The 22,877-nt window shown below is 36.4% G+C and overlaps 1 protein-coding gene across 1 annotated transcript in view; it reads left to right on the top strand.

Moving 5' to 3' along the window:
* plxdc2.L (plexin domain containing 2 L homeolog) overlaps positions 1 to 22,877 on the top strand; it is a 284,395-nt gene that overhangs the window by 218,367 nt on the left and 43,151 nt on the right. Inside the window, exons 7-9 of the mRNA XM_018267284.2 lie at positions 5,381 to 5,480; positions 12,258 to 12,353; positions 15,478 to 15,559. Coding sequence (XP_018122773.1) covers positions 5,381 to 5,480; positions 12,258 to 12,353; positions 15,478 to 15,559 — 278 coding nt within the window. The remainder of the gene's footprint in view (positions 1 to 5,380; positions 5,481 to 12,257; positions 12,354 to 15,477; positions 15,560 to 22,877) is intronic.

The following is a 22,877-nucleotide window of genomic DNA, read 5'->3' as shown; positions in this document are numbered from 1 at the left end:
TATGCAAATTAGGGCTGGGAAGGGTAAAAGAGACAACACAGTTACCTAATTTCCCCTACGTCTCTCCTGAGAGTAATCGCCTGGTGCTGGCTGGAGGGGTCGGCGCCTCTCCCAACGAATTCAGTAAAGAAGGTTAGCCAAACACTGACCTGTGTTGTTTGGCTAACCTTCTTTACTGAAGGGTAAAAGAGAACCATGAGCACGGTTTAAAATTTCTTTACTTCTTTGTTTTATGACAAAAAGTCACGTGATTTCAATGATTTGGATTCAGCCAGGTAAGAGGATTCTGCCAAATCTGAATCCTAGATTTAGCATCTAGTTGTAGTGTCATTTATTTTTCGTTCTGTGGCTCTGCTAGTCCCACTTGCTTCCACCTGGAAGGGCAGCTGTTACTCACACGTGTGTACACACTGATACAGTACAACACAAACTGTGGGGGTAATTTATTAACGCTGGGCAAATTTGCCCATGGGCAGTAACCCATGGCAACCAATCAGATTGCTGCTTAATTTTTCTACTTGTAGCTGGTCTTTAAAAAGCTAATCACTGATTGGTTGCTCTAGTAAACTGCCCATGGGCACATTTGCCCAGTGTTGATAAATGAGCCCCTGTGAGTGTATAAATGTATGGCCTTTTTGTCGGATTGTTGTTACCTTGCATGTATACTTAAAGATAGCACAATTGCACTTTTGTGATAGAGCTCAATAACACAAATGACACTTGAGGCTTTTCTTTTATTTGTCCTGCTTACCCTTTAAAACAGAGAACTCTGTTCCTTTGCAGTCGGAGATTTACTGTGTTATTCTGTGCCAGTATTGCAACGGACCTTCTTTTGTTAGAGTTAAAAGGTTTCTACCTGAAACAATTGCTGTTTCGAAGAATAACCCAAATGCATTATGTATTTGTCCTAATTTACCATTATTCTCTATATTGTCAAGGAAAGTATTTGGCACTAGAGCCACCTGAATTAAATCCTCATTTAATAAGGATTGCTTCTTTTCTAAATTACAACAGATGTTCCTTTATCTAAATGTTTGCTGAACTAACCACAATGCGCTTGTATGGGCGTCCTTTTGTACACAGATGGAGGTTTTATATCCATAATCTGGGTATTGTCCAAAGAACAATGGAAAAGTGGAACATTTATCCATCTTAGAACAAACTTGGCATCTATAGCCACCTTAACTAGTAGTGCTTGGTTCTTAGCATTATTTCTGGCTTGTGTGGGTTGCGGCTTGGATTGAATTGAATGTTAAAAAAGGCACTGAATCTACTTATTCCTGAAATACCGAAAACTATTCAAAGAAACCCTTACTTCTTGCTTCTGATGAAACTTCTTTTTTGTCCTATTCATACTTGATAGCTTAGGTTTTATTATTATTATTACTAATAATACTATTTGATATAGTTAAAAAAAAATATAAAAACAGAGATGAATAAAGGGAATTCATCACTATCAGCACACTGAAGAGACTTTTCCATTTGCTTTGCTGAAGGTGAAAGTTTTGATCCTTAAAGGGCATGTAAAGTCTAAAATAGAATAAGACTAGAAATGCTGTATTTTGTATACTAAATATAAACATGAACTTACTGCATCACAAGCCAAATCAAACAAATAATTTATGCTTTCAAAGTTGGCTACAGGGGTCACCATCTTGTAACTCATAAACAAAGCTGCTTGAGTTCTGCATGGCTGGGAAGTAAGGCGGGGGCTCCCCCTGCTGTTCATAAGTATGATTCTTTCCCTGCTCAGCAGTTAGGGACCCTCTGACAATTCCTATCCACAGCAGTAAATGAAGGGAGAATTTCACTGCATACAGTCAGGTTTCTTATAAAAACAGTACACATTTTTTAATTAAAGTATATTGGAGATAGGTTTCTTTTTCATTAAAGAAAGAAAAAATGGTATTTTATTTTTTTGCCTTTACATGCCCTTTAAGTCTAAAGCGTTTGCCATCTATATTAAGAAAGAACCCCTGCCACCAGTCTATAATGTCCTCGAAGGTTTGGAAAAACTTGCCTAAAATCAAATGTGAGCTTATTATTTAGAAACCTCAAAACTGAAACGTGATAAAAATTTGAAAAAACATCACGGCAAAATCATATTCTACCCATCATTTTCAATAACTCTGGAAAAAGTCTTCTACTGATAAATAGCTTGAATTTTACTAAAACAACTCCCATTGACTTCTATATCAACTTTTCAGCTTTTAGGTGGTGAATATTTATATTTGAGTTTTTTGTGCTTAATATATCTAAAACATTAGAGTTTCAGAAATTTGAATTCGCTATTATTGCCGCAGTTGACTTCAAATCATGATAACGCTTGAACTCAGGTGTTATTAAAGATGCTCCTAATTTTTCCAGTTTAGTTGCATGTCTCTGCAATCTCTAACCCATTAATATCTTCCTTACACCTGCATTTTATACTCAAAGTGAGGCCTAATCAGGGATCAATAAAGAGGTAGAATTAAACTTTTATCTCTCAAGTCAATTCTCTCTAGATAAAAGTCTGTTAATCTAATATAACCCAGAATCCAATTTAGAAGTCTCCTACACAATTGTGTTAAATGTATGTTCAGTTCTGACCAGTGCACATCTGCATGGATATATTATATTATCCCCATGTTGGTTTGCTGTATGTTAAAACATTATTATTAACATTATTAACATGTATTTATATAGCGCCAACATATTTCGCAGCGCTGTTGTGTATGTTTGTGCCTTTGATCGTAAGCTCCTCTGTAAATGATTGACAATTTCTGTAATGCAATAACCGCTATGTTAGTGCAATATAAATAAAGGATAAATAAAAAAAAATGTTCTGAATGAAGGCCAGTAAAAGCTTCCTTGTTTTTGTATCTTTTGTAAAGATTTAGCTTTGAATAAAGATAAGTGAGTCTTAATATTGATTTGCTTTCTTAATTCGATGCTATGATTGAGCAAAAGTAACTAAGATAAATGTATTCAAAGTGCTTGAAGTCTTTCTGATAAGAGTTAAAGGAAAACAATACCCCTGACAATTTAGGTCTCTATTAAATATATAGCATACAACAGCTCATATGTATTATATAACTGGAACTTCAAGGAATTTATTTGGGGGGTGGTGGTGATAACCAGGATTTTTACTCATTTTATTATTCTGTGCTTGGCTGAGGTTGTTGTAGTGTATTATACTGAACTGCATTTTCACACTATAAAGTTGGTTCATGTTGAGTTTTCTTTGTCCAAATGTGATTTCGTTTTTTATCCATATTTCGTTTCCATTTATACGTTTTCTTCTTGCTGACAATTGAGAAAAAATGTTGATTGCCCATTATCTTTATAACTGAGCTGGAAAGCTGATGCAAACCTTCTTTCATGCACCAGTATTTCAGCCTCCGCAAGTTTGAAGCCCTTGGGGCATTGCAATGACTTCCAGTGCTTGTACTTTGAACAGTGTAGTTTACAGCTGTGCAGATCCCAGAGAACAGAAAATATGTGAATATAGTCCTACGTATAACCAAGTCTTCTGCATTGCAAGAGATACAACACAGATGGGGTATGTTGCCATTAAATGTTTCCTTTGTACAGTACAAAATATATTTAAGACAAATGATGTCAAGCCCATGCTTTGATTATATAATGTGCAAAAGACTCTCACAATGTCAGGCAAATACCTGGGGAAATACTGTATATCCAGGTGAAATACTAATCGCTCACAGGATCTTATGAAGTTAATATTCATTTGTTGAGATCTCCGACCTGCTGTTATCACAAGGACATTTACAAGTAGAGCATGCGTTTGTATCTAAATTTTATATCACAATTTGATATATATTTGTTTATCTTCTATTAATTTGTATGTATCAATAAGTATACAATAAGTGGATCGCAATAGATACCATTGGATTTCTATGTCAAAGGCCTCCTTTTCACAATGTTCTTTGTTAAATTGATGGGTCTGGTAAAATTGCCTCTTTAGAGTTGTTCAGTATAAAAATAAAAATAAGTAATTTTTGCCCTTAAACCCAAAATTTTTGGGTTATTCCACAATCAAAAATCTTTGGGATTGATTTATATGCAACCTCAACAGGTCTGAGATGCCGGATATTCAGATTCAGACTTTTTCCATCCCAAAAATAATAAATCCCGAAAAATGTGTGATTTTTTTTTCCACAAAAAATTTGGATTTTATACTAAAAACAAAATTTTTGGGGGTTTTTAGCATTCAGAGTTTAGTAAATAATCCTTTTAGATTTACTGGAATTACGTTTTAGACATATGCCTTCTATGTTTGGATGATGATTTATACCCCACTGGGCGAATTTCTGCTTCGAAACACGATTTTGATGCCAGCGTCAAAATTTTTTTTGATGCCAGCGACAAAAAACGGTGGTGACAATTCTGGTGCCAGAGACAATTCTGACGCACATTAAAGTCAATGGGTGTCTATTAATTGTCGCCGCCGAATTTTCGCAGGGATTTTGCTAATTTTTTCGCCGGTGGCGAAACACTGAAATTTGCGCCTGGTGAATCAATTCGCCCATCACTACCCACTGATATTCTACGCATATTGGCCAGATGTCTTATTCTACTACTACAAGAAAATCATATGCATTGTGTGGTTCCTGCTCCACCCTCAAAAGCCAGTCAATCACATAGCATTCTTATTGGAAATTAACTATTTTGCAGCTATTCAGGTCTATAAATGCATATAGATTTTTGTTGAAAAGATTAATTGTATCCTTTTCATGCCTGAGAAAATGTTAATTAATAAAAAATGCTCTTACAGTTTTAATTATGCAGCATGTACTGGCTAGGAATTACTTGTTCTGATCAGGTTAGGCAAGTGACCTATGATTGATCTTCATAATAAGTGTATCAGCACTAAAGAAACGGTCTGGGTTTACCAAAGGTGCACTATCCTGGACCAACAGTCATGGTACCAGACTACCATAATTTCAAAACGGGAAAACAAAATAGAAAGTGATTAAAATTCAGAATTATGTTTAAATGTTTTGTTCTTAAAATGTTCCTAAAATGAGGTATCTAGTTGTTCAGGTAGGCTCTAGACAAATGATCCTTCTCCTCAATATTAAGACAGCCCTGAATGGACCTACTGTTATACCAAAGGAAAATGAGAATAGATATTCAGTGTTTTCTGTCTTTTGAAACTGACATCAAAGTTACTCAGCAAAATTTTAAAATAATTAGATGGATCACTAACAGTAAGGGCATGTATATTAGCATTGTGTAAGCATTTTGGTCCTTTTGATCTGTTTGGGCTTTATAGTTCTTTTCAATGAAGTTGCTAGGATAATTCTATTCTCTTAACAAGCTCCTATTCTTCAGTCTGGCTTTGCTGCTCCTAATACAAACGATTTGGTTTATCTTGCAGATTCCTGTTCCAGTGATGCAGATAAGCTCGACCAATCATCCAGTCAAAGTGGGGCTGTCAGACGCTTTTGTGGTGGTTCACAAGATTCAGCAAATTCCCAGTATGTTAAAGTTTGACTTTTTTTTTATAAACTTGCCTGTTTACAAGCTGCTTACATTCATAAACTATGACAGAACTGCAGTAGCTGGACATTGTATGAGCCTGAGAGCCATACTTCAGTGTCTTACATTAGTCTGATTTAGGATTCCTTTCCTTGATCATAGACTTACCTTATCTATAGTTTCTTCTTCTGTGATCTCCAATGACCTCTCGGATGTTCGTGATGACTAGAAAACTTAATGAAGGACAGGCACCAATCCAAACCTTAATGTGGAGTCCAGAAGTCAAAAATGTAGTTTAGTAAATGGTAAATGTATGTAAGATTTTGATTAAAAAGCAACAGCCTTATGCTTTTCAGGTCACCAAGGGACACTTAGGGGCAGATTTATTAAGGGTCGAATTTGGAGTTCATGGGAGTTTGTAAAAACTCCCATGAACTCAAAATTTGGAAAAAACGACCAATTGATATTTTTTTAAAAACATATAATTTTTCAAATTCGGGTGAATGGGATTGACCCGCAAACTGAAATCAAATTCAAATAGGATTTGAATTGAATTTGATTCAAGTTTTTTCACCAAAAAAATAGATTTTCGGGATGTCTCTAAACAACTCCAGATTCCTGATTCTAGGACATTCTCCATTGGCTAAAACAGCAATTCGGCAGGTTTAATTTGGCAAATAGTCGAATTCGAATTCTGAAAGGGCCAGTACATGGTTCATTTTGAAATTGGAATACAAATTTTTATTTTAAAAAAACTCTAATCGAATTAGAAATATACCCTAGCCGAATTACACTAAAATAAACGTGAAAATTCAAATTCGAAATTTGAATTCTGAATTCGAATTTTCACTTCGATCCGTGATAAATCTGCCCCTTAGACATAGGCTAAGTGTCCCCTGTTGACATGAAACATGTAAGGCTGTTCCCTATGACTAAGTGTCCCCTGTTGACACGAAATGCATAAGGTTGTTGCTCTTTAATGATAGTGTAAAAGAAAATTAGCATTTTTTAAACAGCAATTTTGGCTCCTGAACTCCAAATTAAGGTTTGAACTGGTGCCTGCCTGTTTTTGAGTTTTCCAGTGGTTTACTACCCTATGCAGTAAGCTTATACTACAACCCAGTGAAATTATTTTTCTAATTCGTTTGATGCATATTCCGTGTTCAACCCTCTCTTTCTTGCTGTCCACCTGCATGTTATTTTTTTCTCCTTAGTATTTCAAAATTCCTTACTTATTGGCACAATTAGTGCATTATAATGCCATTTAATGCAAGGGTGAAACAATAAAGTCATCATTATATCTAGTTATTTACATCCATATCAGCTCGGAGAGATTCATTTTTAAAGTTGTACACAAAATTTATTAAGACTTGTAAATCTTAAGGGCTTATTTTGGTAGGTATAAGTGGGGACACCCATTAGTGTGCCATCTACCTTGCATTTGCCAAGGAGGCAGCTGCATTATATGCCCATTTAGCACTTATCAAATAGAGCACTTTTATGTGGCATCCATTTTTACACCCATGTGTGTCTACATCTACAAGCTACCCTATACATGGGAAACACAATTTATGGCATGTTGCATTGCATGGCATCTGGCCATGGTGGGGTATCATGGTGCTTGAAACCTGTTTTTGCACTTGCATCTCTGCCCCCTGTTGGGAATAAACCCAATAGTCTCAATATCCTCTATATTTAAAACGTGTTGATCAAGATTATTTTCTATTATGTTCTGTAAAATTACAGAAAGATAAAGATCAGATTTTGTACTGTATTTCAGGTAGAAGATACAAATTCACCTGGGAGTTTGTTTAGTTTGAGGAACAAAGACAGGCCTGGCATATCTCTTTAGAAACTAAATTGTTTTTGAAGTTCAAACGAGAATTTATTGGTTCCTTGCTTGCTATGATAGAATCCTGACAGAACAGCAAAATAAATTGGTCCGGAGAGAGACTAATGGCAGTGATCCTATACAGTGCTTACTGTTGCAAACCTTATTTAAAAGGCATTCAGTCAACCGACATTCTAGTCAGGTTATGAAACTGCAAAATGAACACTTGGCTGGTGTGACATGCTTAGGTACGAGACACAATTTCATTTTACGTGTCTCTGTCTGTCTCTCCTCTTTCTCATGGAGTTGCATAGTAATATGGGCAAAGGTTTGTTCTAGCTTAGTAACCCATAACAACAATCACATTTTTCTTTTTAGATCAGAAAAAGGTAACTTTTAATACATTGCAGACTGAAGTAATCTCCCATCTCTGTAGGAACTTTTCCCCCCATATTCAATTCTTGAGGCCCTCATTTCATCTTTCCATCTGTCACTTAAAGGAAAACTATACCCTCCAAACAATGTAGGGCTCTATAAAAAGATATTGCATAAAGCAGCTCATATGTAAAACTCTGCTTCATGTAAACAAACCATTTTCATAATCATATACTTTTCTAGTAGTATGTGCCATTGGGTAATCATAAATAGAAAATTGCCATTTTAAAAAATAAGGGATCGTACGATTCACTGTGCACACAAACATAACAAACAAACTATACTTCTTACGTCACATGAGCCAATTAACAGACAGAGTTATGTCTCTTGCTTCAACACTTCTTCCTGTTACAGTTAGAGTTGTAGTATTTCTGGTCAGGTGATCTCTGAGGCAGCACACAGACCATCACGAAATGGGGGTTCAAGGCAAGAGATGGTCACTAGAGGTCTCCAATATGCGCCTTTATAGTATTTACTGATTCTGCTCCCAATTTGATTTCTATAGTCTATTAAGAGATGTAAAAGGGCAATATTTACTTAAATATATATTCCAGTTTGGTAAGATTCTTTAATATGCCACTTAATATGATATAAACTATCAGTTTCTCAAGTGTTCATTTTGGGGGTATAGTTTTCCTTTAAACAGTAATATGGCTGTCATGGCTGCCAGCCCTGAATTTGTGGAAAGGCCACCAAGACCCGGCCTAGGGCGGCAGGATTTTAGGGGGAGGCATGCTGCCCAATCACACCCACATTGGTTTGAAAACACTGGGGATGCTCTACAATCATTTTTTTAATTTCCCGTGTGCCAATCCCCATTGCTCCGGTCCCAAAGATGAAATTTTGCACGAATAAAGGGGAGGGGACAGGGGTGACGTATAGCAGTGGGCCAGGGTGGCTCACTATGTAAATCCAGCCCTGATGGCTGCCACTAGATTTTATGCCATGATTTTACAGAACACTGCTGTATATACACCATGGGGCCTATTTACACTGTACTAACATTCAGATTTCATTTTCTTTTTCAAAAACTGTATTTTTTCTCTTTTTTTATTTCTCTAAAGCACTAAAAGTTTAAGAATTAAGTGTAAAAACCACAAAAAAATGAATACAAAAAGTAAAGCAATCGAGGTCACATAGAATTAATAAGAGCTGTACTGATGTTTTTTTAACCATTCAGATGTTTTTCCGCTTGTAATTGTCTGAAAAACTCGAATTTTTAGAGGTTTTAAAGATATTTTTATTTTTTTTAGCACTTTTTCCCTTTTGTACTTATTTATATTTGGATCTTTTAATAGCGTTCATGACATGAGAGAAATAGAGTTTAATCGTGGTTTCAAAAAGCTCTAATACCACTTAAATTTGACCTTTAATAAATGGGCCTCCATGTGTCTTTCCGTAGTGGTCTACTATGGGAAAATAGCTTTATGGGGCACAAGGGCTCATTTACTAAGGAGTGGAAAGTTGCAATAAGTGCAAAACAAAGGCATAAAATGACATGTTATAATCCCACCATGCACTTTGCCACCTTCAAGTTGCTCCTGGTGCTCTTAGGTGCAACTCCATGCTCTCCCAGAATGGTGCTCAAAGAATTGCATCTCTTTTTATGAATAGTGATGGGCGAAAAATTCGCGAAACTGCGCCGGCGTCTAGTTTTTGATGCCGGCGCCCGTTTTTGATGCCGGCGCTCGTTTTTTGACGCCGGCGTCCGTTTTTTTAGACGGTGAATTTTCGTGGCTGTTTCGCGAATTTATTCGCTGACGGCGAATCGCTCAAATTTGCCGCGAATTCGCGCCTGGCGAATACATTCGCCCATCACTATTTATGAAGAGAGTGGAACCATGACCAGGCAACGCAGAGTGTGGAAGTAATAAGGAACAAAATATAGCATTATTAAAACACAATTGAATGGAATTATTTTAAAAAAGATCTTAAGAGGAATTCTCATGCAAAATACACCTTTTTAGCCAATCCTTGGTAATATAAAGGGCATAATGTACACATGACTCTCAGAACTAATTATATTTAAGAAGATGATTTTACTTTATGACGCAACGTAAAATAGTTCATTAACTTCTTCTGACAAGGGTGAGAGCCTACATCAGGCCATGTATCTCTTTTAAATTACAAAAAAAAGTTGTTTACACTGTTGATCCGTGCTAACTCAACATTATAAAATGTAAAACTGCTAAGCTAAGCGTAAGTATGGAATAACCTTGTTTAAATGCTGCAAGGCAAATGTATTGACCCATAAAGTGCATCAAAATCAAGAAAATGTTTAGTTATTTCTTCATAGAATATGAATTTCTTCATTGCTGATAACTGCTTCTGTGCTGCTTAGATAACGTTATGAAGCTATTTGTATTTTCTTAGTCAAATTCTAATATGTAGATCTCTTCTCCCATTTAGCAGCAGCCCCTGTCTGATTCAAGGTCTCATATAAAGCTATGAGAAATATTTTGGCCAGTGAGATGGTTCCTCAGAGCCTTAGTTTAAAAGCCTGTTGTATTTGCGACCCAGAATGCAGAGAAATGTGTAAGAGTTGTGTTATTAATCTTCAAGTAGCACCTACATGAAACTTACAGACATTTTTCCTCAAATGTAAATGCCAGATAAAAAGTTGGGAATTGCTGAACATTAGTAGAGATGAGCCACTCAAAAAACCCTCTTCGTCATGGGTCAGGAAAAACTCAATCTGCACCTAACTCGCAAAACCTTAACCCAACCCTAAGCCTCAAAACATTGCTATTGTAGGACCCGTACCCAACCCGTAACCATGTCACCTTGCTCTGTACACTACTTCTATGCACTCCTCTGGTTCTTAAAGACAGAATCTTTGGGAGCTATGGAGGAGTGTACTTGACCCAGTCTGACCTGACCCAACCCTACCCTACCCTGCAAAGGTTGGCCAAATTTCAACTTGCCCAACCAGTGGTCAACACGAGGGTCACCTCAAGTTTCGGGTCAACACGTACGTGACAACTCTGTGCCTTCTATTTAATCCTCTCCTCCAATTATCCTCTAACATCACTGCAAATGTACAGAATATTCTGATTAGGGTTCACTGACATGCACATGGAGCCTTGGATATACATTGAATATGTACAGTGACATTGACACCAGAGTACTGACCAACCATGAATGATCAGGTGATATTTGGCTCAGAAGCAGAATGACGGGACTAGAAAGCCTTTTCTTTGCCCTTATTGCTTTGCTACAATGTACCACTAATAGAGCAGTCTTTGTCCTGAAATTGTTGTGGACCCTATTTACCGTCAAAATCACAACAACATTAAAATTAGCTATGATTTAGCTATGATTTCTGAACAGGCTTACTTGGCTGGGCACTTAAGATTTCTGGAATTTAGAAAAAATACAAACTTAGTGCCTTTTATTACCTATGGGGGTAAATATATATTTTCAGCCTATGCACAAACAAGTCACTTGCTATAGTGATGCCATAAAACCTTGATACCAACATTTTCTTATCATAAATTGCATTTAATTGCTTACCTATTTGTAATCTGGCTCATTAAACACCTAAGGGTAGAACTGCACAGATGTTTTAGGCGCGATCCGACGCGCTGCGACAAAACGCCGGCGTAAAATTGGATGCGATGGAAATAAGGTAAGTAATAGCATTGTCGGATGGTGTTGCAGTGTTGATCCGGCGCGACACGACCGGATCAACGCTGCGACTTCATGCGACATTTCAATCTCTTACCTTATTTCCGTCGCATCCGATTTGACGCCTGCGTTTTGTCGCAGTGCATTGGATCGCGGCGAAAACGTCCGTGTAGTTCTACCCTTAGGTAATCTCCCCGAATCTACCCGTGTGGACAGACCCTAACAGTCACTCTTGCTTTCAGTAAACACAAGCTAAATACCCACCTCCCTTTTGTGGAATTTAGTCCCAGTGGATTAAATTGATTGAGATATAAGTACCAGACTGACATTCATATTTCTGGAGAAAATAATTCAACCTCTAATTAATTAGGAGTACATATAGAATAATATTAATATGATGATACAACATGTAAATCTTCAAAAAAAAACAACCTTTGCAAAAGCTAGAGCTAAATATTTGGGTGTTCATTTAGAAAACGTAACTTTGGAATATAATATACTACAGGGGGCTAAAAGCTTAGTACAATTTTATATCAACAATACAAAAGTGAATAGAACACTGTAATTAATAAATCAGCTAATTTAAGAACAGTATTAAGTGAAGACTGTCATTGAGAGATCCTGACATGACTGCCATTCTTGGAGCATATCAATCTTTAATAGAGAGCCTTGGAAGGCTATAATTTGGTTTGTGAACTAAAATTAGAACACCTGGAATCCACCTGAATGCAAAAAAAACTCATTAGTGGCCAGCTAATGCTTTTCATGCTGGCCTGTTGTAATAGGTTCAGTTTTCATGGTAGCAACATTAATGTTATTTTACCGGTCTTGGCATTCATTGACCCTTAAAACTAAAATAAGTCTTTATTTTCTGTCTTGATAGATGTTCGTAGAAGGACCATTTTTGAGTATCACAGAGTGGAGCTGGAAATGACCAAAATTACCAGCGTCTCTGCTGTTGAAATGCTGCCACTGCCAAGTAAGTAACACATTGTCTGAATAGTTCTATAGTTCTACTCTTTATATTTGTTATAAAAAAGAAAGTAAGATGATACTGCAAAGTTATGACTGTCAAAAACATAATGTGTAATCTGTAAAAATTAGGGACGTGGCTACTTTGCACATGAGATAATCATATACTTAGGTTTGTTGTTTATCAAAGGTCGCGTTTGTGAGGTTTTTGTACCTCTGATAAACTTACAATTCAAATGTTTGCTTTTTTATGAAAAAACAGAATGTAAAAAACTCGATTGTATGCAATCTGGGAAAAAATCTTGAATACCTTGAGTTTATAGGCTAAAAAACTCAAATACCTCGAATTTATTGAGTTTTTGAGTGCACTATGAGCTATCTCCCATAATCCTGTATCCCCTCACTTGCCAAAAAGTCATCCAACCCCTTCTTAAAGCTATCTAATGTATCAGCCTCTACAACTGATTCAGGGAGAGAATTCCACATATTCACAGCTCTCGCTGTAAAAAACCCCTTCCAAATATTTAGGCGGAATCTCTTTTCTTCTAATCGGAATCGGTGCCCTCTTCTCAGAAGGACCTACGGGTAAATAAAGCATTAGAGACTTTATTGTATGACCCCCTTATATATTAATACATAGTTATCATATCCCCCCTTAAAGGAGAAACAAACCCTTAATAAAAAAAAACCCTACCCCTTCCCCTACATAGACTCCCCTCCCTCCTCCACCCCAGCCTAGCTGCCCCCTCAGGCAAATGCGCCCTAACTCTTTACTTACCCCTCAGTGCAGAGTCTGTCCAGCGGAGTTCATGACAAGCATCTTCTTTTCTTCAATAATAAGTGGCACATGCGCAGTTGGAGCAATTTTCTGTTTTGCATGCACCGAAACTCATGAAAATTGCCAAAGCTAACTTTAGAAGATAACAGAATCAGCTGAAAATGGCTGCCATGAACTTCACTGGACAGAATCTGCACAGAGGGATAAATAAATAGTATGGGGCATTTGCCCATGGGGGCAGCTCGGCTGGGGGGAGGAGGGAGGGGGTCTTTGTAGGGTAGGGGGGTAGGGTTTTTTTTTTACTAAGGGTTTGTTTCTCCTTTAAGCTCCTCTTCTCCAGCGTGAACATCCCCAATTTGGCCAGTTTTTCCTCATAGCTAAGATTTTCCATACCTTTTACCAGCTTAGTTGCCCTTCTCTGTACCCTCACTAATACAATAATGTCCTGTTTGTGCGCTGAAAAACAAAACTTATTCTAGATGGGGCCTTACCAGTGTTCTGTACTGTGGCAGAATAACCCCCTCCTTCCACGAATCGATGCCCCTTTTTTGATATTGCCAAATATAATTTATATTGTCATGACCCTATAAAAAAAGTATTTTCTGAACCATATATAACTTTTTAATAAGCTTTATACTCAAAATACTTACTAGACTAGAGATAACTATGCAAGTCAACTTTAAGTTGAATATTAGCTAGCAAGACATGGCCAATATTGATTTAATTCGTGCAAATGTACATTTATTGAACCTGAATTTTATTCAAGTTATCAAGGTTTTATTTTACAAACCATTTTACAAAATGACTGCATATTGCACATGCCATGGAATGAAATAATTAGGACAGATTGCACATTATTGAAATTATTGAGCCACTACTGTTAAATGAAAAACTTTGTAGGAATTTGGCAGTTTATCATGCATTATATAGACTGTAAACTACTTTACGATATGAGTTTCAGATGTTCTGTTTATTTTGAAAAGAACTGTAGTAAAACTATGCATTAGAGTCTATCAATTCCTTATGTGAAACTAAATTAACTTGACAGTATTTTGTAAATAATGTTGTGAATATAAACCTAAATAAACCTTTAAATAAAGGACATATGACTATTTGAGGACTGGAAATATAATAAAGTATAATAATGATCCATGAAAACATTGTGTTTAATTTAAAAATGATTTCATAACAATGCCAATATGAACATTCTGTTAGATATAGCAAATAAATGGTTGAAACGTATTTATGTATAGTACAGTTATAAATATTCAGCTAAACTAGTTTATTTTACCAAATTTGCCTTAAAAATTAGTTACAGTGTACTTCTATGTTTATTAAAGTTATGAAATACCTTTTTTTTTTTAAAAAACTAACTTTTGAAAGCAAATATACCTTGGAGTTCTTAAAGGGATACTGTCATGGGAAAAAAAAAAAATTTCAAAATAAATGTTAATATTGCTGCTGCAGCAGAATTCTGCACTGAAATCCATTTCTCAAAAGAGCAAACAGATTTTTTTATATTGAATTTTGAAATCTGACATGGGGCTAGACATATTGTCAATTTCTCAGCTGCCCCAAGTCATGTGACTTGTGCTCTGATAAACTTCAATCACTCTTTACTGCTGTACTGCAAGTTAGAGTGATATCACCCCCCTCCCTTTTTCCCCCCAGCAGCCAAACAAAAGAACAATGGGAAGGTTACCAGATAACACCTCTCTAATACAAGATAACAGCTGCCTGGTAGATCTAAGAACAACACTGAATAGAAAAACCCATGTCCCACCGAGACTCCTTCAGTTACATTGAGAAGGAAAAACAGCAGCCTGCCAGAAAGCATTTCTCTCCTGAGAAACTTGCAGGCACAAGTCACATGACCAGGGGCAGCTGGGAAATTGACAATATGTCTAGCCCCATGTCAGATTTCAAAATTGAATATAAAAAAATCTGTTTGCTCTTTTGAGAAATGGATTTCAGTGCAGAATTCTGCTGGAGTAGCACTATTAACTGATGCGTTTTGAAAAAAAACATGTTTTCCGATGACAGGATCCCTTTAATATCTTTTTTTTCAAACATGAAAGTCGAGTTCACCCTACTGTTATACAAATGAGAATGTATTATAGAAATTATAAAAAGCAAAATGTCCTGAATTATGATTGTAATTGTTGTTTACAAATGCATATTATTATTATATTTGATATTTTGAGCTATGACATCGCTTATTATTGTGCTCTATAACCCCAGGATTGAACTGACCTGCCTAGCACTAAAGAGTCAAGCCAAGAACATTCTGCAGGATAAGATGCACAAGTTTATTTATCTTTGTAAGTTACTAACTAGTATATTTTATCCTCAGCCTGTCTCCAGTTTAACAGCTGTAGTTCTTGTGTCTCGTCCATGATTGGCTTCAATTGCAGCTGGTGCAATATTCTCCAAAGGTACTGCAAAAATATCTTTTCATCTGTGTAGTTATGTTTTCCTATATGGCATATAAAATGATTAAATATACATATGTGCCTTGGCAGTGCTTCTCTAAAAATGCATGCACAAAAGTATATTCAGTTTTTCCAGATTACGTTTTTGAAGAGAAGGCATTTTTCTGTCATTTCTCCACTGTTTAAAATCTTAAAAAAAGTTCCAAGGATGATACAGACAACTGTATTTGACATGAACTTGGTTGATTGAGAACTGAAAGGACACTGCCTGTCTGACTCTATGCAACTAAACATAAATTATGTCCATATGGAGGTTTGTCTGACTTAGGAGAACCATTTTCCTATCTCCACTCAACGCCTCCAAAATGATTTTCCCATTTGAAATGAAAGAATTTCAGGACTTTCAGCCCTTGTACAAAAAAAAAAATGGTATTTGCTACCCACTTTTAATTTTAAGTAAAGTAGGCAATGAATTACCTCCTGTCAACCTTCTTCAAGAGGGATTTTGTTTTGTTGCCAGTGACCTTGGCTTCCCCCACCTCCTTGATTATGTATTATAATGCAGGCTGAGACTATACCTCCCACCTACTTCAGCAGCATATTGCATACCTCCCAACTGTCCTGTTTCCAGCGGGACAGCTCATCCCGCTGTCCCGCATTTGTACTAAAGAGTCCCCATTTTCTCTGCACTGAACAGCCAGAAAAAGATACAAAGTTTCTAACTTAATTGGCTTTTGGCATAGAGCCCAGACTAGCCACCAAGTGCAAATAAGATGCTTTGAAACTATTTTGAGATAAGTAAATAAGTAATTGTAACAATTTTGATAAGGAGGTCCCTTGAATAAAGTTAGACTCACAAGGGCATAACTGTAATAACTGAAATAAACCAAAGAAATATGTTCAGACTTTCATAATCTGTCAAATTTAGTAAAATGAACATGGTAATTAGGGGTTGTGGCCACAAAAATGGGTGTGGTCAAAAAGATTGGGAGGTATGATACTGGTTTGCTCATCATAATGGTATATTGTTCAGAATACTGCATTAAACAACATGCCATGGGCTCAAAATGTAGTGAAGCTGTAAAAGATAGGGAAATAAACAGAACGATAGATGATAGGTAGACAGATAGATAGATAGATAGATAGATAGATAGATAGATAGATAGATAGATAGATAGATAGATAGATAGATAGATAGATAGTGGGAGTGATTGAGAAGTATTTTAACTTTAAACTTGTTTCCTCTATTTGAAGTTCACTGCAGTGCTAACTGTATGACATAATTTACATATTACACAGTTCCTGATGGCAATTTTTTGTTGAGAAGCACAACCTTTGCTGCAGACATTCTTGCTCTCTTACTATCCATGTACTGGATAGGACTATAGCTAAAATGTACTGCCATTTAAGACTATGAAGATTTTCATTCATCCAGGTCATGGTATATCTAATATAAGTAATTCTAAAACAACTGGATTTGCTCAGCAAGTCCATTTGTTTTAGAATTGTACTAATATTAGATATACTGGCATTTAAGTAATTCATTTTTTAAGAAAATGACTTCACAGGAGATTGTGTTGGTCTTTAAATAGCAAAATATAACCTAGTTTTGAAGTGTTTCATAACTCTGCCTACTAATAACTGAAAATTGCTGAAAACTATTTTTCTATTTTTGATTGTGTCTCCTACATATTAGCACCTTATTTCTCATGGGGGCCCGTGTTTACAACATACTTCATTGCCTTGTAATGTCTCTTGGGCAAAATAATGAAAGATTTCTTATAAAGAAATGTCACTTTCACTGACATTGCCATTCATTTCCCCAATAATTTTAATACTTAAAATATGTGCCCTCATTCCTACCCAACAGACTTTATGAAATATTTAAGTTTTTGTTTTGATTATACTTTTTGTTAATTAACTTTTGTTTACCTCCATCATCCTGTTATGGATTTCTATGAATATTCATGTTTACTGTACTGAATTTTCATCAATAAAATAAAAAAAAAAAAAAAAAAGACAGACTTCATGAGGTAAGCTATATATTTGTGTGCACCTATCTGGTTGTGTCCACCATACTTTTCATGTGGTGGGTGCTCTTGTGTAAAATAAAAAGATATCCACTGTTTTTATAACCCTATAACAATTTAGTCTTTTGATGGCTCTACCATGCTTTACCTCATTAGCCTAACCTACTGTCTATAAAAAGTGATCTCTGCTGGCTACATGAAAATGGAACATGGCAGATGAGCACCTTTTTAGAAATAGGTGAAGCTTTGTTTAAATATAGAGAGTGACAGCCCACAATGATGTTTCGGCCCCCACTGCACCCGGATTTAACTAATAAATTCCGGATTTGAGTGCGGCTAAAAGTTTTAAAAATTAATGGTGAGCACAACTTTCCCTTGTTTGTTATAGTTATACAGGAGCAGTGACCAGCTCCATGTTGTAGCTCCCACCCCTCCCAACTATAGTCAGGTGATCCCACTGGTGTTTAATAAAAGGGCAGCCAAGTTTGGGAGTTTTAACCTTAAAAGCAACAAGTAAGTTGCAGGTAAAACTTAGTCCCTGTGTAAAATGTATTATGAAGCAATAGAATTCTTAATGAAGCAGATGAAAATTGAGCATAGGACTGGCCAGATATGGGATGACTGTGACGTAGTTGGCCGTCTTAAATATATTGCAATATATGGACAAACAATCCCTGTTTTGTTTAAAGGGTAAGGCATTTTTCAGTAGCAGTATGCACAAAATGTCTCTGTCTTAAATATATTGATAATGGGTTGAGTGCAGAGGACTTTGTATTTGTGGTATTGTTATTGTGTGTATATATATATATATATATATATATATATATATAAACCAAGGACCCATAGTAGTTCACATAGATAATATAAGGTTTTTTTATTTGGAGCAAATATGGCTCATCAGAGACAGATATTACAAACGTATTACAATAGTGTCACTGTTTGTATTGAAATTCATCCATTCACCAGCATTTCCACTGCACCTTCACATTTTAATCACCACAGTCATTAACTTTCATTCTCTTACTTTTAGCCTTAAATTGCTTTCCTTAACTTTTAGTCCATCTAAGGAATTGTCATATCCATTCACTTGTTAATAAAAGGCCCTAATTCCCTCTCAACACACTCCTTGTCATTACTGTGGTTGTATACTGTAGGCGCTCTCTTTTGAGACTGACCGTAGGCTGTATTTATTTTAATAAATTTCTCCGCCTAATGGTTGACCAGACATTATTACTTCTGGGAACTGCTATAGATTTATTCTCTTATTTAGAACATAATTCAAAGAATTTTATTGCAGGTATTCCAGATATCAAAAGATCATTTGTGTCTTATCAGAGTTTATGGAGCGGAAAATTATACCTCTCCACCATCTTCACATCAATCTCAAGTGCCATTCTGTTATTATAACAAGATGCATGGTGTGCCCACACTGCCTACACTAAGACTGTGAAGAAATGTTCCTATAAAAGTGATAATAACATGTTTCTATAATTGATATCACAGTGCGACGCACACCTCCTCACTCTCCTACTAGGCCTGAATTGCTTGAGCACATAGAGCAGGTTATGTCATTCACATTGGGCAGTGAGAGCCTTCCATAAACTGGAGTTCATTTCACATTTGTATCTTTGCCTTCGAAATTGTCACACTTCCCTTAGCCCTGGAAGGAACTAGCATATTTTACATTTGACAGGGAGCTGCTTCAAAAAGGTGTCAATAATCCAAATTTTAAAAAAAAAATTTCTTATATCTCTGTAATAATAAAACTGTGCTGTGAGTATTTTCTGCCTACTGTATACTTTGCCTATGGCTTCACCCATAGAGCCCAGAAGAGGGATTAGAACAAATGGATGACATATTATCTTTTTTTTCTGAGGAGAGGCATGTGGAAAGACAATGGTTAAGTTAGGGAATATGGGGTAAATTTATCAAAGAGTGAAGTTCCGCCACTAGAGTGAAATTCCACAGCTCTCCATTCATTTCTATGGGATTTTGAAAGGCGTATTTATCAATGGGTGAAAGTGAAAGTTCACCCTTTGATAAATACACCTATAAAAATCCCATACAAATGAATGGAGAGTGGCGGAATTTCACTCTAGTGGCGGAACTTCACTATTAACTTCACTCTTTGATAAATATATCCCTAACATATGTGTGTTTGGGAGAAGGAGGACTGAGAAGCAACTGCCACAATGGGATCTAAATAGTGATTGGCGAATCTGTGCCATTTTGCTGAAAAATGTGCGAATTTAGCTTAAAATTCACGAAACGGCGAAACGCATTGAAGTCAAAATAATTTTGATGTATGGCAATTTTGACGTGAGCGCCAATTTTTATACGCGTGACTAATTGATCCAAATGAAGTTAATAAGGGTCCGAAATAATTTTGACATGCGACCATTTTCATTCGCGCGCCAATTTGTTTTTGATGCAGCGGATTTTTTGATGCGGCAGAGTTTTCGCTGGCGAATTGTCGCCGCAGTTTCGGGAATTAATTTGTGTCTGGCAAATTTATTATTTATAGTTCTAAAGCCCATGGTGATTTTAAACTGCCCTAAGAAAAGTAACTATGTTCACTGAAGTATTCATCGATCGGGAGTTCACATCTGATTTCTGCCTCAATTAAGCCAAAGGGACTTTCTCCATTTCGCAGGCAATCACATACAAAAAATTCCTATATCAAAAGATATTTGTCCCAAGGTCTTTTACTTCAGTAAAAAGAATTTTTTATTAAAATTCAGATACATACTGACCCCACATGGCCCACCTTACGTGTTTCGCACCCTCCGGCGCTTAGTCACACCTACGACTAAGCGCCAGAGGGTGCGAAACGCGTAAGGTGGGCCATGTGGGGTCAGTATGTATCTGAATTTTAATGTGAATTTAAATAAAAAATTCTTTTTACTGAAGTAAAAGATCTTGGGACAGATATCTTTTGATATAGGAACTTTTTGCATGTTCACTGAAGACCAACATTCCTCCCATTAATGCCCTTTGGACTCTTATGGAACCCACAGCCCACTGGATTTGTGTAACCTGGAGGAACAATAATATCAAGTGACATAGCAGCACATGGGCTATCTGTGGGATGCTCTAGGTAAAGTCTGTCAGTGGATGGTACTAATTGTTATGAACATATACTTAAAATGATCAACATCTTGTAGTAATTGCTAAATTACTAGACTATTCAATCCCCCCTGCCTGATAGCTATATACCATCTATGGTCTATGGGTCAAGAAGGCCCGTTATGCCACTTTTAAAAGGAAGGCTGTATACCACCCCAATGTGTTGGATTATATCCGGCTTCCTCAGGGAAGCAAAGCTTATATGGCAAGAATTTTGTTTGACAAACTGGTGTACACTCACAGCAGTACAAACTTTCAAAATCACAAGACATATTTTGCAGTATGGTCCATAGTCTAGATCATGTTATTAACATGGTGTACACAAGCAATGTTCCTTATGTCTTAATGTTAAAATTTCAAACATGAATTATTTCTTGTCCAAACACAAAGATGGGCAATTAAAATCAACATTTAGCTATTAATCTGATGAATATAATCAGCGATAGCCTCTAAGAAAAGGGGCAAATATTAAGAGCACTTGATGCAGCATGCAAAGAACGGAAAAGCGAGAATTATGACATTAACGTTATAATTTACTTGTAAGATAATCAATGATTAGCTCTCGGCAGAGGCCATTTCTGTGAATAAGGATCACTGTCAAGTTAAGTCAAGTTTTATTGTAGATTATATCATGTAGTTGCCAAGGTAACAGCAAAATCCTGATTATTCTTTCAGTGGGAAAGAATTAAAAAAGCTAATATTAAATAAATTGCGTATGGTGTGTTATTTAGTTCCCCAATGAAACAATGGAATATTAAAGATTATAAATGTTTACAGAAGATATGAATATTATATTATTACTTTACTTGCATGGTCTATGCTTGCTGTGCCTTTTTTCCCTGAAGTTGCTGTGAATTGTAAATTAATGAGCATTTCTAATAACAAATTTAATTCTGAAGTTTTGCCCAGTTAGAAAATAATAATTTTAAGGCAACATACTGACAATTGCAGGCAAATACCTCAAACGATTCCGTTCAATAATAAACTGTAGCGTGTTATGTTTGTATTGAAGCATTTATGGTTCAGGCTTACCTCTTAACACCAAGGGGTACCCAGGATGAAATTGTCTGTAAACATTAGTATCTTTTCCTCAGTCTGTATGAGGAAAATATTTTTTCTGTACCTCCCACAAGGAGTCAGTGCCCCAAAGCGAGTACAGGATTAATCATACATTTAGGAATGGCTGAAGATCCCATAAAAAAGGAACTTCCAGTACAAAATTTGAAAGCAAACACCATGGTCAGATTTCAGGATGAGGTTGGGGAGGTTGGGGAAGGCAGCAGACAGCAGTGAGTGAGTGAGGAACAGGCCGCAAGGTAAGGAATTGGTGAGAAATATTAGAAGTCAGGATCCGGCCAAGATTGATAATTATGAATGGACAGAATGTCCTACTGTCATGAAGCTCCTGGAACAAGACTTTAAGGGGCCGATTCATTAACTTCGAGTGAAGGATTCGAAGTTAAAAAACTTCGAATTTCAAAGTTTTTTTTGGGCTACTTCGACCATCGAATGGGCTACCTCGACCTTCGACTACGACTTTGAATCGAAGGATTCGAACTAAAAATCATTCGACTATTCGACCATTCGATAGTCGAAGTACTGTCTCTTTAAAAAATACTTTGACCCCCTAGTTCGCCATCTAAAAGCTGCCGAAGTCAATGTTAACCTATGGTGAAGGTCCCCATAGGCTTGGCTAACTTTTTTTGATCGAAGAATATTCCTTCGATCGTTGGATTTAAATCGAAGGAATTAATCGTTCGATCGAAGGAATTATCCTTCGATCGTTCGATCGAACTATCTGCGCTAAATCCTTCGACTTCGATATTCGAAGTCGAAGGATTTCAATTCCTAGTCGAATATCGAGGGTTAATTAACCCTCGATATTCGACCCTTAGTGAATCAGCCCCAAAATGTCTATAGACAAGACAGCTATGGGAACACATCTTTTGCCAAACAGCTAAATATTCCAAATCACTGTAACACCAAGAAACTGAGATCAAGCTCATGTACAGATGGACCCCTGGAAAAATGAATGCGGCCTACTGCAATTCATCACAATATTGCGCAGTTTCGGCAAAAAAAAAAATTGTTGCACGTCACAATTGGCGGGCACATAAAAATTGTCAGCCATCAAAATAATTTGTATGCCCATCAACTTTGATGCG

Source organism: Xenopus laevis, chromosome 6L (assembly GCF_017654675.1).
Source record: "Xenopus laevis strain J_2021 chromosome 6L, Xenopus_laevis_v10.1, whole genome shotgun sequence".
NCBI classification, from domain to species: Eukaryota; Metazoa; Chordata; class Amphibia; order Anura; family Pipidae; genus Xenopus; species Xenopus laevis.
The sequence above is the reverse complement of the archived record's forward strand: the minus strand, read 5'-3'. Positions and strand labels throughout refer to the sequence as shown.